Below are 20714 nucleotides of genomic sequence, written 5' to 3' on the forward strand. Positions count from 1 at the left end.
CACATGCTATGTTTTCTTATGGACGGAGAAGTCAGGTTCTTTTTCGTACTGGTGGTTAAAGATATAACCCATGTTTCATATCCACAGCTTAGCTTTTTCAATGGATCTTTCTTTCTGCATGAGCAAAGGCGTACCGTTGTGCGTTTTAACTGCAGGGCTGTGTTTTCTTACCACCCCTAGTTTGTGGTCAGGTGGGCAAGACAAACCAAAAATGGATCTAGTGTGCCATGTGTTTAGAGCGTCTGTGAGGCTGTCATTTTGATGGTGCCATCCTTCCTGTGTAAAATGGCAGTGTCCAGCCTTCAGACCAGGACACCCTATACTTTTAAACCACAAGAACCACAGTCTGAATTGCCTTTTTGTGGAGCACAAGGTCAGTAATTGATTCTCGACTCCATTTGTTTTATTTCAAGGTTTTCGTTGCAGAGGTTTTCAAGTCCATATATTTTGTTTTAGAAGCGGCTCGGACATATTAAGCCATTTATTCGACTGCTCCACTTTTAATCATGGAGAGAAGAGCAAATAAATTCTCGATAAGACGGTCACATGGCTTCTTGCTATGATAATGATCTCATACAAGTGTACAGTGATGTTTACTGTACTGGGGGGCCGCTGCACATTCCAGGCTGCTCTGGTGAAGCTGAAATTCCTTCTAGATTTATGATCTGTGCTCTCTAATCAATATTTGTATAGGACAAGTGAATCATTCTAAGACTTGTGGATTTCTTCTAAACCTCCCCTCTCCCCGCCTGCTAGTAATCCTTTCCTCCTGTCCATCTCGATGCCAACAGCTGCTTCTGCTGTGATCAACACGGGTTTTAAAAGGCATTCGTGTCCCTGCTCTCAAATTGCATCTCTGCTACATAAGTATCTAAAAGAGCTTGTGTGAAAACATACTGTAACTATCCAGTCACCCAAGAATTCCAGGGCAACTGAACAGGGTGGCACAGATGGAAAAGCACCCAGATGACTCCAGAATTACCAGTTTACCAGGAATGACATGTATGCACGCACATCTACCGCGTCTTGTAGAATATACATATCAGTATTGGGTTAGAATTGGATTATATACCAGCACTTTCATATGTAATGTATATATCCCTGACTGTAGTGACATCATGTATCTTACATGCTTTATTTTCTCTATATTCATTGTATCGGGTATCCTGTGAACTAAGTCATATTAAAAATGGCCTAGCCTCTAAGTTAACACCTTTCTATTGAGCCATAGTGTCATTTTTTAATAACTGAACATTGTACATTATATTGCATATCGATATTTCACCGTTGCATAAATGGTATAAAGGGCTCAGTGTTTATTTGCCCTTTATCTACCCTTTTTACAATCCAGACAAGGAAAGGCATCAGGACCTCTCTCTGTTCACAATGTCACTTATTAACTGATACTATGATGCAACCTATCTAAGATGGAGCGCTATATTTTTCACAGGCCCTAGAGCAAGTTTCATGGACTGTGTATCTTACATATGCCCCTGGCATGTAATGACCATCTTATTACTATGTGCCACTACACTGAATGCTATGGATTCAATTATTGTATATACATCTTGTAAAGGTTGACCAGCCTCCTGAAGAAGTACATAGCTGTACAGCCATGCACATTGCAATAGCCAGAAAACATTTCTTTACCATAATATTTTCCTAAGATTTCAGTATTGTGCCCATAGGACTAATTAAAGTGACCTTGTCATCTCCTTTCCTGACATGTCAGTTTTAGTATTGCATTTGCCATGAAATAACAATTGTAGTTTATCTTCTTACAACTCTATGTTATGCCCTTCCTCTGTTATTTTATATCAATTTTTTTTGTAGTTTTCCAAGTGGGTGTTACCATCTGGGTTGTGTCTCTGCACACTCTGACACTTTCCAATCAAAGCTGATGGAGGTATACCCGCCAGATAGAAGCATCCCTTTGGCTAATGTCAGACACACCAGAAATTATAGTAAATACTAAAATTGCAGATTTTTTTATTGTTCTTTTTTTTTTTTTTACCAGTTACAACATTTTGCAACTAAATAGCCTTCATTAAAAACTTCCAACAATTTTGCTGCTGTAAAGTCTGTGTAAATCCTTCACTTAGTTGGCTACCCTGCTTAATGCTCCTGGCTTTATTAATTCTCCCTTTTCTCAGAGTTAGAGACAGCAGTAGGGAGAGGGAGGAGAATTTACCTGTAAGGGCGGATTCACACCTGCACCCGGTCTCCGCTTTCAGTTTCCGTCTTCTTCCCAAGAAACTGGACAGGAGATGGAAACCGGCAGTCATTTTCTCAAACCCATTCATTTGAAAGAGTTTGCAAAGTGACCACCCGTGAGCGCCTGTGAGCGTTTTATGCTCTCCGCGACTAAACCGTTTTTTTTTTAACAGACACAGGACTTGCAGGACTTTGTGTCCGGTTAAAAAAAAAAGAGTTTCACCGCGGAGAGCACAAAACACTCACAGGCGCTCATGGGCAGACACGGTCTGTCGGGTTTCCGTCTCCTGTTGGCAGAAGATGGAAACTGAAAGCGGAAATTGGGCACAGATGTGAACCCGCCCTAAGTATACAATGTGATTAAGGGGCAAAGCATCCACTTATAAAGGAGGGTAGATAACTTGGGTTGTAGCTAGGGAAGAAAGCACACACAAAGCAATCTGAATGCAGAGTGCAGAGAGAAAGCAAAACATCCACTGCGCACTCGGTGGGGGGTGGGGAATAATTCCTCAGCATCAGTGTCAGTTCAAATGGGAAAACTCTGAAACTAAGTGCATATATGGGGGCAAAAATAAATGAAGGAATAAAAATTTCACTTAAACTAACATCATAAAACTGATATAAAAAAAATCATGTCCAACCTGCCCATAGTCTGTAGTAAGTTGTATTATTTTTCACATAAGAAACTCTACCAAAGTAAATTCCTACTGAAATATTACCCATGTTAAGCAGACGGTTCAACGTTAAGCAGAATGGAGAGAGAATAGAAAAAACCCACAGCACACATTTACATACGTATGTCATCCCACTCACAGAAAACAATCAATCATTAGATGATTTTCTATGCATGTAAACATGCATCTCATTATACATTACATCAAAAACAAAACACAGAGAAGCTCATGCAAAGTTATTTCTCTTAAATGACTGGCAAGACATATGAATTTGAGGGCTGGCATATTAAATTTAGATCTACATTGCAAACATAGAAATGAATGCGGAAAACTTTGGAGGAAGCAAAGCTCACCGGTGCCATAATATCACCCCAGCACGCCAATGAGGTTGTGTCCTAGCAAAAGGGATTTCATGCAGTCATCGCTATTAGCATTAACCATCTGGTGCGGGCATAGCTGACGTAAATTGGTCTTGATATCAAGGAATATTTAAAGGGGATTTCTCATGATGACAACTCCTGTTTATATGTTGTATACAGACATCATAGAGCAGGTTCTGATGTTTAGGATCTCCTCTATTGGTCACTTTGTGGGACTTTAGGCAAACATGTATTAATTGGTTTATTATTCAATTGATTTGTAAGGTTGAGGCCCCATGTTGCGGAAACGGCTTTTTTTTTGGTTGCAGATTTTGCTGTGTTTTTTGAGCCAGACCTAGTGGTGACCACAATGGGAATGGGAAATATATAGGAGGTTCTTAGACTTCTACCACCAGTTTAATCCACTCCTGGCTTTGGCTCAAAAAAACCACAGCAAAATCTACAACAAAAAATCAGCTTTTCTGCAATGTGAGGCCTCAGCCAAAGACTATATTTTTCCTGCACTGGATAGGGACAATACCAGGCTCGAAGTGATGTTCTTCAGCAAAATCCTACTGAGGATGACAGGAGCGGGATTTGTATCTGCATTCTGGAAGGTGATGTGCCTTTCGGACGTCCCCTTTAATGACCATCTGTCTATATAACAACTGCTTGAACCCCTTCCCAACATCTCAGGTACCTAAACATGGTGCCCGCTCAGGAATCATCTCTGATCCCAGGCCTGTATCTCCTCATATGTTGTGGTCAGGGCACCTAGTTTCAGAGCTGCTTCTATGACAACTAGGAGCCTTGTGAAGGTTCCCCGGCCTGCCATACGAATATTATTGAGCCCTGCCTGTAATACTTGGGCTGAAAGGTTTCATTTATAGGGGGAACTCTATTTAAGTTTAGGGTCCTAGTTGGCATGTATATGGTATATAGGGATTCCAAATGCACTAAATAGATAGTATTGTCATTATGTTGAGACCAGGAAGTGGAGAGGAGAGAGAGCAGGTGAAACCCTTAGATGGTAAAATCCCTTTAAGATCTAAGTGGATACGCCTGAATTATCCTTTATCTGAATTTTTATATAAAACCTGATTTTATTTTCAATCCTAAAATACCTACTAAAAATATTTTAAGCAAGTACACCTCATTATATGGACGTTAAGGGTCTTTGGCTGTTATTAAATGGCTCATAACCAGGGAAGTTTTGAGATTAACCTATTAAATATATCACTCAGAAATTAGAACCTAATTTTTATTTTTATTTTTGCATGGAAGGGACTTACGGTATTTAGGGAGTATGCTAGCAATTTAAGAGGTTTCAAAAGTAAACCAGCACTGCAAGGGTTAAGGGGGTGTTACGTCAGCGGGAATTAGCAGACCAGCCATGTGACCTTGGGTACTTACAGGTATTTTATGGCTCTTGATCATATTATCAAACTCTTCATTTATTTTTTTATATTTTTCTTCAGTGCGTGGGGTGAGGGCATAAGAGGAGTCGGGATCGGGGCTGTCACAGCCTTTGTGTTCTTTCTTGTTCAATGCCTGCCAGGTTTAGAGAAATATCACAAATATATCAAAAACGGAATAGTCGCTCAAGGTACTTACACACAATCTTTGCCTGCTGATCATTAGATCAATATCTTCATTAATCTTTCTGTACTTGTCCTCAGACTCTGGGCTGTGACCTACAGAATCGTCTGCATCAGGATCTGGACTATCACACCCATTGAGGCCTTTCTTTCTCAACGTCTGAAATACATAATTTGGACATTTCAGTCCGCAGTATTATATACAAGTTGGGTCTCAGGAGCGTAACTCGAGGTTCTGTTTTATACAACATAAATACAAAGAAAGTGATATTTGGAAATGCTGAGCTGGAGAAGAAAGGGTAATGGAAGGACTCTGAAACCATGAATAGCTGAGCTAGTAGCCTTCAACCCCATGCATGTGCATAGTATTTAAAGGGGTTGTCTGGCCCCAAATAGAATTTTCATACTGATGACCCATCCACAGTATAGGTCACCAGTATGGGATCTGTTGGGGTCTGACAGCCGGATTCAACACATATTATCTGTTCTAGAAGCCTTGGGGTGCTGGAAGCTGCTAGTGCAGGGGTAGGGAACGTACGGCTCTCCAGCTATTGCAGAACTACAATTCCCAGCATGCATACTTGCTCTGTTGTTCTTGGAACTCCAATGGAAGTGAATGGAGCATGCTGGGAGTTGTAGTTTCACAGCAGCTGGAGAGCCAAAGGTTCCCTACCCCTGTGCTAGTGGATGGGCTGCATATGCTGCACTGCTCCTGTTCAAGTAATAAGAGCGGCACAGCAGCACATAGTGGTGGTTCCAATGAACTGCAGTGATGGTTCCAGCACCAGAAGGCCGTTAGAACAGATGATCATTGTGGGTGTCGGACCCTGACAGTTCACACATTGATGATATATTCTGTGGATAGAGCAAAAATACATGCCCATTGTTTTGCAATGTAAAATAAGGAAAAATATGCTGTCATCTTTAAAAAGTCCTGGAGGGACCCACATAGCTTTGTAATATTTAAGCTAAGCCATCCCCTTCTGTGTCATGGCTTAACTTATTCAGACACCACTGTCAAAGAGAACGGGTAGAAGATCCCTGTGTTAGAATGTCACAGCGTACAGCAGAATCTGATTTGTTCTTATTACAGATCTTCAAAAACCTCAATAAAAAGTTGTTCAAATGCAAAATGTCTATTGCAACACCGCGGATGGGCTACAAGCTGTGTTGCCTCCCTGAAATCTGAGAGCAGGAGGTGGGGTTGTCTTAAGCAACCATTTAGACATGTGGTTTTTATCTTTTATCGTATTTAAGAATAACATCAGAATCTAGTTGTTTGCTAGGGATAACACCTGCAACCTTTTATCCGCTTTTAGATCATTTTAAGAATGACATTGAAGAGAAAGGTCAAACAGAAAGTTTATACATTTTGTATCATGCTGCATTTTCCATTTTCAAGTCCATATACAACACTGCTTGAGGGAAAAAAAATCAAAGGTGGCATTGGGTGGAAGCTTCTCAAATGCACGTTCCAGAAGTGTCATAGTAGCTTCTTTGATTATTTTTACACTTAGTGGGGCAGATACAACCTTTATGTATCTAGAATATTTTTATTCTACATTGATGTTCTACAAAGTACTGCACAGGGAAAATAGACTTTTTCTCTCTCAATATAGCTTACAGTCTTTGTCACGGCACAAACACTAACACCGGTATCTCCACAAATGGACCTTAGCCAGCTTTGTAACTACTAGGTGATCAGACTTTTACATATTTATGAAAATACAGGTCACTTGTAATGGTACTCTTTTATTTCTTACATGCTAATGAATGTGTACACCATAGACCTATAGGGGCTCAGCAGTGCAATGGCCTGGATGATTTTTTTGTCTTATTGTACAATGGCTACTTTAATAACAATATCCAATAATAATGGCCATGATATTAATAATAATAATAATAATAATAATAGCTACTTTAATAAATCAGGATTAGAGATGAGCGAACACTAAAATGTTCGAAATTCGATTCGAACAGCCGCTCACTGTTCGTGTGTTCGAATGGGTTTCGAACCCCATTATAGTCTATGGGGAACATAAACTCGTTAAGGGGGAAACCCAAATTCGTGTCTGGAGGGTCACCAAGTCCACTATGACACCCCAGGAAATGATACCAACACCCTGGAATGACACTGGGACAGCAGGGGAAGCATGTCTGGGGGCATAAAAGTCACTTTATTTAATGGAAATCCCTGTCAGTTTGCGATTTTCGCAAGCTAACTTTTCCCCATAGAAATGCATTGGCCAGTGCTGATTGGCCAGAGTACGGAACTCGACCAATCAGCGCTGGCTCTGCTGGAGGAGGCGGAGTCTACGATCGCTCCACACCAGTCTCCATTCAGGTCCGACCTTAGACTCCGCCTCCTCCTATGCGAATGCAGAGACTTAGCAGTGCTGAGTCAGTTTTGCTCAACTACACATCTGATGCACACTCGGCACTGCTACATCAGATGTAGCAATCTGATGTAGCAGAGCCGAGGGTGCACTAGAACCCCTGTGCAAACTCAGTTCACGCTAATAGAATGCATTGGCCAGCGCTGATTGGCCAATGCATTCTATTAGCCCGATGAAGTAGAGCTGAATGTGTGTGCTAAGCACACACATTCAGCACTGCTTCATCATGCCAATACAATGCATTAGCCAGTGCTGATTGGCCAGAGTACGGAATTCGGCCAATCAGCGCTGGCCAATGCATTCTATTAGCCCGATGAAGTAGAGCTGAATGTGTGTGCTAAGCACACACATTCAGCACTGCTTCATCATGCCAATACAATGCATTAGCCAGTGCTGATTGGCCAGAGTACGGAATTCGGCCAATCAGCGCTGGCGAATGCATTCTATTAGCCCGATGAAGTAGAGCTGAATGTGTGTGCTAAGCACACACATTCAGCACTGCTTCATCACGCCAATACAATGCATTAGCCAGTGCTGATTGGCCAGAGTACGGAATTCGGCCAATCAGCGCTGGCTCTGCTGGAGGAGGCGGAGTCTAAGATCGCTCCACACCAGTCTCCATTCAGGTCCGACCTTAGACTCCGCCTCCTCCAGCAGAGCCAGCGCTGATTGGCCGAATTCCGTACTCTGGCCAATCAGCACTGGCTAATGCATTGTATTGGCATGATGAAGCAGTGCTGAATGTGTGTGCTTAGCACACACATTCAGCTCTACTTCATCGGGCTAATAGAATGCATTGGGCAATCAGCGCTGGCCAATGCATTCTATTAGCTTGATGAAGCAGAGTGTGCACAAGGGTTCAAGCGCACCCTCGGCTCTGATGTAGCAGAGCCGAGGGTGCGCTTGAACCCTTGTGCAGCCTCGGCTCTGCTACATCAGAGCCGAGGGTGCGCTTGAACCCTTGTGCACACTCTGCTTCATCAAGCTAATAGAATGCATTGGCCAGCACTGATTGGCCAGAGTACGGAATTCGGCCAATCAGCGCTGGCCAATGCATCCCTATGGGAAAAAGTTTATCTCACAAAAATCACAATTACACACCCGATAGAGCCCCAAAAAGTTATTTTTAATAACATTCCCCCCTAAATAAAGGTTATCCCTAGCTATCCCTGCCTGTACAGCTATCCCTGTCTCATAGTCACAAAGTTCACATTCTCATATGACCCAGATTTGAAATCCACTATTCGTCTAAAATGAAGGTCACATGTTTTCGGCAGCCAATGACTTTTTCCAATTTTTTTCAATGCCCCCGGTGTCGTAGTTCCTGTCCCACCTCCCCTGCGCTGTTATTGGTGCAAAAAAGGCGCCAGGGAAGGTGGGAGGGGAATCGAATTTTGGCGCACTTTACCACGTGGTGTTCGATTCGATTCGAACATGGCGAACACCCTGATATCCGATCGAACATGTGTTCGATAGAACACTGTTTGCTCATCTCTAATCAGGATGAAAAGCAAGTGTAGAAAGAATAATTGTTAGGCTGAGGCCTCACATTGCAGAAATGCAGCTTTTTTTTGTTGTAGATTTTGCTGTTGTTTTTTTTTAGCCAAACCCAGAAGTGGATTGAGTAGAAGGCAGAAAGTAGAAGTATAAGAACTTCCTATATATTTCCCCATTCCACTTGTAACCATTCTTGAATTTGGCTAAAAAAGGCAGCAAAATCTGCAACAACAAAAAAGCTGTTTCTGCAACGTGGGGCCCCAGCCTTAGGCTAAAACCCAATGTTGTAGAATCATAGCTTTTCTTGTTGCAGATTTTGTTGCGTTCTTTTGAGCCAAAGCCAGGAGTGGACTGAGGAGAAGATAAAAGTACAAGAACTTCTTATATATTTCCTATTCCTTTTGTAGCCATTCTTGGTTTTAGCTAAAAAAAAACAAAAAAAAAACAGGAACAAAAAAAGCTTCATTTCCACAATTTGGGGTTTTAGCCTTAGGCTGAGGCCCCACGTTTCTTTTGTTGCAGTTTTGAAAATCGCAGCATGTCAATTATATCTACAGAAACGCTGGCGGCTTTCCCATAGATATAATTGTAACAGAAAGTCCGCAGAGGAAAACTCAGTGAACTTTCTGTTCAAAGCGCTGCAGGAAGAACCGCAATGCGTTCACGCCGCAGTTGTTCCTGCAGCGCTTTAGTGCGGCAGTTCCGGCCCATGGGGCCTTAGCCTCAGCCTTAAAGTGATTGTTCCCTTGGTGTCTATCTTCATTTTATGCCTCACATCTTTTATTACACAGGGCAATTTGCTTTCAGCAAACAATGGGACAAATTTATTAACACTGGGGTATCGTACCTCATGCCAGAAAACTGGAGTAAGTTATAAGGAGTAAGTTATAATACATCTGTCGGATTGAGGCGCAAATGCTTGCCTACCCTGATCCCCACTTGGTGAGGCACACATTTCGTGCCATCTCCTACTATTAAGTGTCTATGATTCCTATGCAGACCTATGGTATCAGACTACAAGGAAACCTTGCATAGTCTGATTCTGCCGCTATATTCCCTTCCATTTGTGCTCTACGTTTTGCTAATGTCCTAAATTATTTTAGGATTAGTAGTGATTACACATAATAAAAGATGCTTTTTTTTTCAGCAGACGTCTTTAAAAACTACACGGCTATTAGTAATTTTATTAAAATTCTAAGCACAGATGGACAAATCTTGTGTATACATGTGCTATGATGTGTTTAATGAGCAGGTTTCTAGGCATTATCCACACGTGTCTGTTTATGTTGGGAACAATCTCTCCCCCTTCATTTAGAATCTTTTATATATATTTCTATATCTTTATGGATAATATGCATAGGCATGAACCAGGAATGCAATGTGAGCACAGCTCTTGGTAACCCATGGAAAAAATAATCTGGAAGAAATTCAGTTTACTATTTATGAAATGCAGACATTAATATGATATGCATGGTAAGAAATGCTAATTAAATAGAGGAAAAGAAATATATAACACTGGAGGTGACATTATACGGTAGATTGCGAAAATCATTAAGGGTATTTCTTTTGAAGATTGACATGTTTAGAAGAGATTCAGCTGTACAATGTTAAAGTAAACACCTATGGGAAAATAACACGTAGAGCAGAACGTACAGATAAACGTTTTCCCATACATTATCTTCAGGTACTCGGAAGCATAAACATGATTATGGTGAGAAACATTCACTTGTAGTGGACAAATTCTACGTATTGCTAATGTATACACTTCAGCAGAATATTCTACGGAGTGTTTGTACAGATTAGATCTTTAAAGTTTACACATTTCATTTATGTCAAGTATTACAGAGAGACTTGTCGACCGTCTAAAGTGTATGAGCTTGTCGCAACTTTTATCCAATGGTTGGGGTAAATAAGGGTGAAGTATCTTGGATTATAGCAAGCTTAGAAATGCGCAGCAAAAAACGCAGTGCTTTACGGTACCTTCAACGTGAATGGTTAATCCCATTGACAGTTTGCAGAAAAAAATTTCGCTGTGGAAAAGCTGCAATTCCAAAAAACACCTACACAACATGTCCATTATACCAGTGGAAACACTAGGGGTCTCCCTATATATTTAATAAGAGAAGAAAATGCGCTCAGAAAAATTCAGCAAAAATGCAATGAAAAGAAAAATGCCGCAAAAATGAAAGTCATGTGTTTTTAGCTGTGTTTCGAAACCTGGGGCTTAGTCTGAAACCTAAAAATTAAGTCAGGAATCTAGCTTCAAAAATGTTCTCATGATAAATGGGCAACTGATGTGACAACTACCATGCCATATTATAGAGAAATTGGGGAAGTCATATTTGTGTCAAAGCTATCAAATGTTGTATAAAGTTTAATATATTTGGCACATAGCTAAGTCTATCACTTCTGTTCTGAGATATTACTTCTACACCAGTTTCTTACTGCAATTAGATTGTGACACTGTTTGCAATTCTTTGATGTTAGGTTCACACTTTCGCTGGCCCTCCTTTGTACGGGTTTGTTTGGGAACCTTAACAATAAAGAGGCGGACCGCTAAAACAGTGGTTACATACAGAGCCCGGTGGACCCTATTGACCATAATGGGGTCTACTGGGTGTCTGCCATTTTTAAACTCATGCAGGAATTTTCCTCTGATGATTATGGATGGACTTTGATGGAGACTCCGACACAGATATTAACCTAGCCTGAAAAGTCACACTTGATACTGTGAATCTGGTGTATAGACAGCTAAAAGGGCAAACCTCATCTAGAAAGGGGTGAAATAATGTGCAAAGAAAAATTTAAAAAATCTCTACTTTGTAACTTTTTTTTGCTGTCAAAATGATGTTTGAGGGCTTGATAAATTTCCCTCGATCGTGCCTTGAATAAGCATCATACACAAGGATCCCCTTTGACTCCAGAATACAGCACAACGCTGTAGAGAATCCATGAGGATTGTAGATAGTCCCTGCCCTGTAATTGGCCGCAACAGAAATGACCCAACGACCACTGGTCGTTGGGTCATTTCTGCCTTCTTGCTGTTTCCTTGTATAAAATTAGAGACTATAGTAAATACCATTTCCTCCTGATCACAGCCAGATACTGGGACAACTGGAGCAGCTCACTAAGTTGAGAACCCGACCAAACTACCATAACTCATATTTCTATAGTGTGACATGAATGAGAGTTTGGGTAAGAATATCAAGTGGAGTGGAACAAAGGTTAAAAAGATGTAATTTATATTAATTTTAATATTTTGTACATTTTCCCTCAAAGAGAGTGAAACAAAAGTCAGACTAAGATATGTGCTTCAAGTTAGGGGCCTCGTATATGATGTATTGCTCACTACAGGGGAATGCTGCCAGTCAAAAAGCCTTAAAAAATCATTTATCACAAGATTGAAGTTTAAAATAAATAAATAAATAAACTAGTGATTATTCTTATTTTTTAATAAACACCATTAGGGTATGTTCACACGGTGGAAAGCTTTTCTCCGCGTGGCGAGCCGCAACGGGATGCCGATGCAGTGCATTGGCATCCCGCTCCTGATTAGGCCCGAATGAATGGGCCCAATCAGGAGGGAGTCTTGAGCCACGGACGCCATGCCTGAATCCGTGACAAGATTTTTTTCCTGATAGCTGAAAAAAATCACTAGCGGGGAAAAAAAGTGAAGGACTCCCATTGAAATTAATGAGAGGCCTTTTTTCCGTGTCAAAATCCTCCTGCAAAAAACTCTGAGTGAGTTGACCCTTTAGAATAAAATTGGTGATTAGGAAAAAAAACACTAAATAGGTTTCATGATGATGTAATATATGTCACAGATTTGTGCTTTCGTTGCCTTTGTATGGCTTTGTGCTGACAGTCCCAAAAACACAACCTCGGAAAGGTTAACTGTAAACAGCTGCCGACTTCTCAGAAAATGGTTATCTTATCACTTTCACTGAAGGCACATAGGATATGGCCGCTATACATACTTCCCTATATGGACTCTCTCACAGTGTGGTTATAGGTTACTTAGAAATCAGAAAACCAATGATGTGATAGAATAAGTAGAACATTATAAACAGAAATAATTTATTAATAATGATTAGTATTATGACCGTATAGAAATAGTTATTGATTTATAAAACTAGTTAAAAGACTCCAACTATAAATTATTTTATTTACTTATAAATTACGACAGCACATTTATTTCTATTACTTGTATAGCACCATCATATTCCGTGACGCTTTACAGAACTTGTCAGCCACTGTTCCATATAGGGCTCACAATCTCAATTCCCTATTAATATTTCTTAAAATAAATAAAACTTAGTGGAAGGCTTTAGTGCTCATATGCACAGCCATTTTACATCTTTATAGAAATTGTAGGGCAGCCACAGAAGTCTATGGAGAGATATTGTAATTCTGTATACCTCCAGTTTCATAGACTTTTATTTGCAATATTCATATGTAATGCAAATGCAAACCAAATTCCTGCATGTTTCATTGGATTCCAAATCATGGAACAATGCTTAAAGGGGTGACAATCGCTGTAAAATAATGATGTATTAAAGCACCATATGGTGCTTTAGAGATTCACCGAGTAACATGATCTGTTGCTATACAGGCCCTGTGCACACAGCTCTCTAGGAGCCTTTGTACTCGCTGTTCTATATATTTGCTCTTGATTTCTTATGCAATTTTTATTATATGTTTTTTTTTTTCTTTTTATGTTATTTCTACTCTCGTCTCAAATTGTGATAGAAATTAATGTCAAACAGAAGATCTACTTAAAATATATCAGATGTGTTAACTAAATCGCCATAATTAGAGATAATTTTTTAAGAATAAAATAACTAAACAAAAATAAATCGATAAAAAGTAGGGTTGAGCTATCGGGATCGAGAAAAATCAGATCCCGATCGACGATCGAGCAAATTTCACAATCACGATCGGCTGGAAAATGATCGAAAATCGGATTTTAAAAACGATCCTGAAATCTCAAGATCGGCTCAACCCTAATAAAAAGTGATTATGATGGGATGTTATAGCTAAAAAGGGATAAATGATGGAACAAAACGTATATGAATAAATGTTTAGTTTCCATGTAGAGATGAGTGAACACTATTCGAAACAGCCGTTTCAAATAACACGCTCCCATAGAAATGAATGGAAGCGGCCGGCACGCAGACTTTGCCGGCAGCCGGCCGCTTAACCCCCCGCGTGCCGGCTACGTCCATTCAAGTCTATGGGAGCATGCTATTTGAAATGGCTGCTTCGAATAGTGTTCGCTCATCTCTATTTCCATGCAATACCATTGCAAACTTTGGCTATTTGTGAATTTAAAAAAATAAATAAAATTGGCACATATTGTAAAAAAAACAAAAAAGACTGAAAGCAGAAGAAAACTAGTGGAATACATGAGAAGGATAGTGATAGGTTTGAAAAAGACAAAGGTCCATCAAGTCCATCCTATAATTCTACTGCGATTATCAAGAGGAAGGGGGAAAAACCCCATGAGTCAGATGCCCATGGTCCCAAAAATAGGGAAAAAAATCCTTCCAGACTCTAATCAGACTGGCAATCCTCGGATCAGTCTCATCTCCAAAAATCTAGTGCCCGTTACTTATACAATTATTACTTATGAGGAAGGTATGGATACATATGAGTGTAATTTTTAACAACACTACTAAAGATTCAACAGAACTCATGAACCATAATACAATTCATTATACCAGCATCTAGAATAATATCACTATGTGATAAAATACCAACCACATATACTTGTTTACTAGGAACAGATATCCCAGTTTTACTGGCAGTGAAATACATGATATAATGGAGAAACAAACACATCCCATTGACTTTCTGACACCATCTCCAACACCCGGCTCAGATCATGTTCCCAAGACTTTGACTGAACTCCCAAGTAATAACATATTTGGGTCCTGTTTGGACCTGACTGTACACCCAGGATTTGGGCCTGCGCCAACGGTGCTTCAGAGTGACTGAAAGAATGAAATGATCCGAAAGCACACATGCTGGCGATCTCCTCTGTCAAAGCTCAGCAGTTTACAATCTGACAGAGGGCTACATCACTCTCCATCAGCAATTTGACTTATCCCAGATATCCCCACCTGTCAGCAAGTCTCCACCTGTTGTCTCACCCGGCAAAGGCCAAATGACAACAGCCAATCGTATTTGCCTATTCTGCAACATGGCCATAGATGGCTCCTTCTGCTTTGCTTCTCCAGACCAGTGCCCTTAATCTCTATGGGTTAGAGCAGCCTGTTTTTCATACTTGCAATACTGTCAATAATATGAGCTCAGGTCACTTGAACTGGTACATACTGTATAACGTAAGACTTTCCAACAATGATAATGGATGTAATACATCTTTCCATATATCATGTAACCAAAAGAGCTTCTCTAAAGTACAGGATTACGCAATTAATAGCAACATTCTAGTGTTAGAATATTGGGTCCGAATTAGAAACTATGAAATAAACATATCCTAGATAGATAAATAGAAAGAATTATGAATGGATAGATAGATAGATAGATAGATAGATAGATAGATAGATAGATAGAATTTGGAATAGATAGATAGACAGATAGATAGATAGATAGATAGATAGATAGATAGATAGATAGATAGATAGAATTATGAATGGATAGATAGATAGATAGATAGATAGATAGATAGATAGATGATTGATAGATAGATAGATAGATAGATAGATTGTATATAAACATGAACAATAGGAGGTGCTATAAAAGAAGGTAAGTATATATATATATATATATATATATATATATATATATATTTTACATATTCCCTGGGCCCCCACCTACTCCACCTCCACCTACTATACTAATACAAAAATTTGATTGACCACTTATTTCTGAACTTGTTTGACCCAAAGGGAATCAGCAACTCAAGTTAAGCAAACCAAAATGAAATGAATGTTGGGGTCGGCCATGTCTAGTAATGTCATTCCCTCCATTTTGAGAGTTTTTCTGATCATGGAAAACCCCTTTAACTGAAAGAGCATTGTAGCATATGTGGAAAACACCATCAAACTGCTGAAGTCATTGAAGGTCATAGTAGAGTAAGTGTACAGGGGAAATTACTAGATCTAAATAAAACTCTATTGACATATTTTAAACCCAGCTGTATTATATTACTTAAGACACTATATATATATATATATATATATATATATATATATATATATATATATATACACAATATGCAGGTCCATAGTAAATGAATTCCTTTTGTAGCTCCATCTTTGAGATTTATGCCTTCTTTAGTCTATTTCAGTCATACATGTAAATTCATTATATTATTAGTATAAATAGTACTGCAATATTGTTGTTTGCAATATATGAATATAATATATTGACTGGCTATAAGATACTACGTAGAAATGATTGTTACCTAGGGTATCAGTATTGTGCCAAGTGAATTTTAAGGACATAAAGAATACGGATAAACTGAATTAACTGGTAAATAATAGCAGAAGACGAAGAAGGTGAATAAACACATTGTTTTCTATTCCTAGCAGCCCCTGTGGGTTCTCACCCCAAGGAAGCTCATTGCAGGTGGCAAAACAGCCATCTGCAAAATATACAAGGGAGTGCCACAACCCCCACCCAGACTGTGCCCACCTACTCTGGACATCACATGTGGTTCGATCAGATGGGTGGCTTCTTATTGTTTTGTAGGCAGCTGTTCTGCCACCTGCTGTCTTGGGTCTAAGAGTTTTATGGAGGAAGTGGAATCACAAATAACCACAAGGGTGAAAGCTGCACAGATAGGAGTAAATTTACTACGTCATTTTTCATAAATGAAAACCACAGTGAAATTCTGCAAAGTTGTAAACAGGATTTATAATATACCCATAGAAACTTTACAGTTTTTAGGATGTAAGCTGCTACACTGATTCCAGCACAGTTGAAACTTTTTCTATAGCCCCCCGTTCTTGAGCGTACTGTTAGTTTTGGTGCCTGATATTCTATTTAGACTCTGTACTGTCAGGTGGGTGGTGCCAGGCAAGGGGGTGTGGTTCAAACTTCCAATCAGAAGCAGCCAGTGTCAGAGCTCAGAATCACATCCCTTGTCTGCTCCTGCCTGACACCGCCCTACAATACAATACAGAGCTTAAATAGAACATCAGGCACCAAAACTAACAGCACTTATTGCTAGGAGACAGTGAAGGCTAAACACTTTGCTGGGCAGGAATCAATGGACCAATGTTTATTATATAATGCAAAGGGCTGTACTTAGTGATGGCGTGAAAAGTCCTCTTTAAAAGATAGAGAAACATGACAACATTTTTGGTGCTCCATGCAGGGAATGCTCCCTTACTGATTCATGTGAAGATACCCCAAACAATGATTAAGGAGGACCTTTCATGTCCTCGGGCACATGCAGTGTAATACGCCGCTAGAAAGCGCACTATCGGCTTTCCTGTTCTGTGCCCCCGCTGAGGAGCTATCAGTGCCGGTCCCATAGCTCTTCACTGTCAGAAGGGTGTTTGTGACAGTCAGAAATGCCCCTACTCACAGTAGCGTCTATTGAGCAGTACTGTCAGAGGGGGCATTCCTCACCACCCAGCCATGACACTGAGCGATGAGGAACGCCCCCCCCCCCCAGTATTAGTCTATGGATGAGTATTGTCAGGAGTAGGGGAGGGCATTCCTCACTGCTCAGTCAGGGTAAGGAACGCCCCCTCTGACATTACAACGCAGTAGACGCTACCATGAGGAGCGGTGTTGCTAACAGACTGTGAAGACGGTGACGGTGAAGAGCTACGGTAACGGCACTGATAGCTCCTCAGCGGGGGCACAGAACGGGAAAGCCAATAGAGTTCTGAATTCAGTGCACTGTCAGCTTTCTAGCATTGTATAAAACCGCATGTGCCCCAGGAGGTGAAAGGTCCTCTTTAAGGCACATACATTGTGTCTTATTCAAAAAAAACCCCCAAACCTAAGATTCCCTTATATAGAGACAAAAAAACAGCAAATAGCCCTTTTTATAGAATCCTGTAAATATTAACAATCATTAAACTAAACTATGCAAACAGAAGTGACGGGGCAGAACAGCTTGCTTATCAGAGTTTCCATGTGGAAGAAAATTTTCCTAGCCATACGTAGGCTGCACAGTACTGTCCAGGAAAATTGCTTGAGAGTGAATACTGCTGCTTAGTAAAAAGAAGCAGTTCCCATTATTAACACTACATGGAAATAACCATTACGTATTCCTGTTATTTCACCCACGTGTCACACTATTTTCTGTACATATAGGTTGAACACTTGTGTTTTTAACATATATACAGAGGTAGCAGAGTTAACCCGAACTTTTGCAAGTGGACGCCATGGAACATATATACGTGTTTAGAGGATCCTGTGTTAAGAAGAACCCTATATAATAAGTAATAGGTTTCAGAAAGCGTTTCCTCACCCTGACCATATGTGACGACCCTAAACATCTCCAATATGGGGAGCAATGCATTGACATTTGAGATTTTTCATTCTGTATTACCAGTTCTGTAACGTAACGAGGAGCGGAAACCGAAGACATATTCACAAGAGTAAATTCTTTCATGTTATTCTAATGCATTATAAATGATTTAAATAGACTATTCATGGCCTCCACATCATAGAGTGCAAAGACTCCGTACCCAAACACCAGGTGCTCCAGCAATTTGTATACCATGGGAAGGAGGAAATAATGAAGTAAAATAAATCACTACTAATTATATCACGTAGTTCCAGCTCCCCAAATGGGCTTTTTTTCCTTATGTGGTCCTAGTCTAAACAGCAGTCCGGTACTTGGCTAGCCGCATGAAAAGAAAACACTCCATGAGGGATGAGACTGTGGCTATGACAATTGAAAAATAACCGTAATTATAAAGTATATGGTAGGAGATATAACTGTGGCGGATAAATGTAACATTAATTATTGTAACGAATCTCCTACACCGGGACGTATGCACTGGTCTGTGTGGCACATTTGTTAATAAAGTGAGAAAAAATGGTAGTTATAAAACGCTTTATTTATGTGGCAATATTCTGGGGGTAGGCAGTGAGCGGGTGTCGTGCAAAGTGGTTGCTCATTGGTTCTTTGGGCTTTTTTCCATTATGTACTTTTTTCGGTTTGATTTTATACATTGGTGTAGCAGATTGAAGAAAATGACTTTACATGATATATAAATATGTTCTGTACCCGGAGCTTCACTTCAATCTCATGTCCGGGGATAATGACAACTATTACTGACAGCCATGTTTTGCTTTTCTAAGCCCCATTATTGTTCTTCCACCTATATACAGGTTGCGATTCATTGAGTTTTCTTAGTATTTACATTGCTATTCATTTGTTATAAAAGGTTATTTTGCTCATGACCTATGATCTCTTTCAAAGGCACGTGAACAGGGCAGAGATGATAGCTGTGACTTAGGGTATCCTACAGGCAATCCACCATGGGGAAAAAGCAAGCAAATGAGCCCTCTATAAAGACAAGGACAGGACAACCGGACAAGCTCTACTCCAATGATGGGCATGAGCTCCAAAACTCTAAGTAAATAATGTCCCCAATAGTGGATAGAAAATAGTGGTGCTAGAACTGGCTGCTTACCCATTTAGCAACATTTTGCCTCAAAGATTCCTAGTCTTTGATTCTTCTCACATCCATGCAAAAATACCTTTTGGCTAGGAATATTCCAAAGAAACAATAGGACCAATTCATTGTGCCACTTTCTCCCAATGTTCCAATATGTGTTTATGTACAGCCCTTCAATAGCACCTATTTACTGACCGCAGCTGTCTAACCTAGAGCCGGTAGCCCACCTTCACCACCACGGGCAGTCTGAGATATTAAGTGCTAAAATAGTCACCACAGAAAAAACATGGGATAGGAAAAGGCTCCGAGATTTGTCCCTATGCGGAGAAGTGCTCAGCAATGGTGTACAGTAGTTATCTGCTATAATATGTTTTTCAAACATTTTTTTTATTTCTAGATAATTCTAATTTTTTCTCACTGTTCAATGCCATAGAAACAAGATGGTCTCAGGTACATTATCATTATCATTGGTGTGATGGCAGTGCCACTTGAATTGTTTTTTTTTTAGCTAAAGTTGTACTTTTGTATCCCATAATCATTTACTACCCACTATGAATACGTTTACATAATAATTATTAAACATATCATTCCTATATTCTGAGGTGTGGCCATTATAATGTAAATCATTAAAGGTGTAGCTGTTACCCAGACTAGGATATTGATGACCTAATCTAAAATGGAGACTCAGTAACCTGCTCATCAATATTGGAGCAGTGGCATGGCTGGGTCTGTCCTGGTTGGACTTCTGCTTCAGAGTCACATAGCCTGTTTACATCTCAGTCCCACTCAAATGAATTGAACTGTGTTGCAATACCAAACACAGCCACTATACAATATACGGCACTGTGCTTGTTAAGAAGTGAAGAGGCTGCAATGCTCATGCAAACACTGCACCTAGTTGTTGTTGTCCAACCCCTACCAATCTTATAGGACTTAAGTCCCAGTTCCCTTTAAGCAATACAGATGTAACAGTTGTTATTTTTTCCTGGCATCAGAGGGGTCTTCTCTGCCACATAAAAAGACACAATTGTTATAATTTGTTGCAGACAATGGATTTGGACCAAGGAGCTTTAATTTATGTCCTGTAACAAAGGGTGGTGGGCTTTGGGTTAAATTAACCCTTAATTATGCTAATGATTTAATAATATCCCATGATCCCTGGCTTAAAGTATTATAGGATAGGGGGTTACCTGCTGATCGGTAGAGTCTGACCACTGGGGCTGCCATAGATCATGAGATCTTTGTTGTATACACCCCACTTTGAGTGGAGCAATAGGTTGGAAATGCATAGTGCGCCTCCATTCACTTCAATAAGAACCACTGGAGATAACCAGTCACTGTACTTAAGCTATATCTGGAGGTT

At 40.0% G+C, this 20714-nt stretch overlaps 1 protein-coding gene across 15 annotated transcripts in view; it reads right to left on the reverse strand.

Moving 5' to 3' along the window:
- The window catches only part of MEF2C (myocyte enhancer factor 2C), a 232453-nt gene that overhangs the window by 36435 nt on the left and 175304 nt on the right, over window positions 1–20714 (reverse strand). For 11 of the 15 annotated variants that reach the window (XM_075271166.1, XM_075271210.1, XM_075271217.1 and 8 more), the window contains one exon: window positions 4862–5005. In XM_075271166.1, the coding sequence (XP_075127267.1) occupies window positions 4862–5005 (144 nt within the window). Of the gene's footprint in view, window positions 1–4660; window positions 4799–4861; window positions 5006–20714 lie in introns of all 15 variants that reach the window. The other 4 variants (XM_075271131.1, XM_075271201.1, XM_075271148.1 and 1 more) reach the window with 1 other exon arrangement.

The sequence above is a fragment of the Leptodactylus fuscus genome, chromosome 1 (genome assembly GCF_031893055.1).
Source record: "Leptodactylus fuscus isolate aLepFus1 chromosome 1, aLepFus1.hap2, whole genome shotgun sequence".
Lineage (NCBI taxonomy): Eukaryota > Metazoa > Chordata > Amphibia > Anura > Leptodactylidae > Leptodactylus > Leptodactylus fuscus.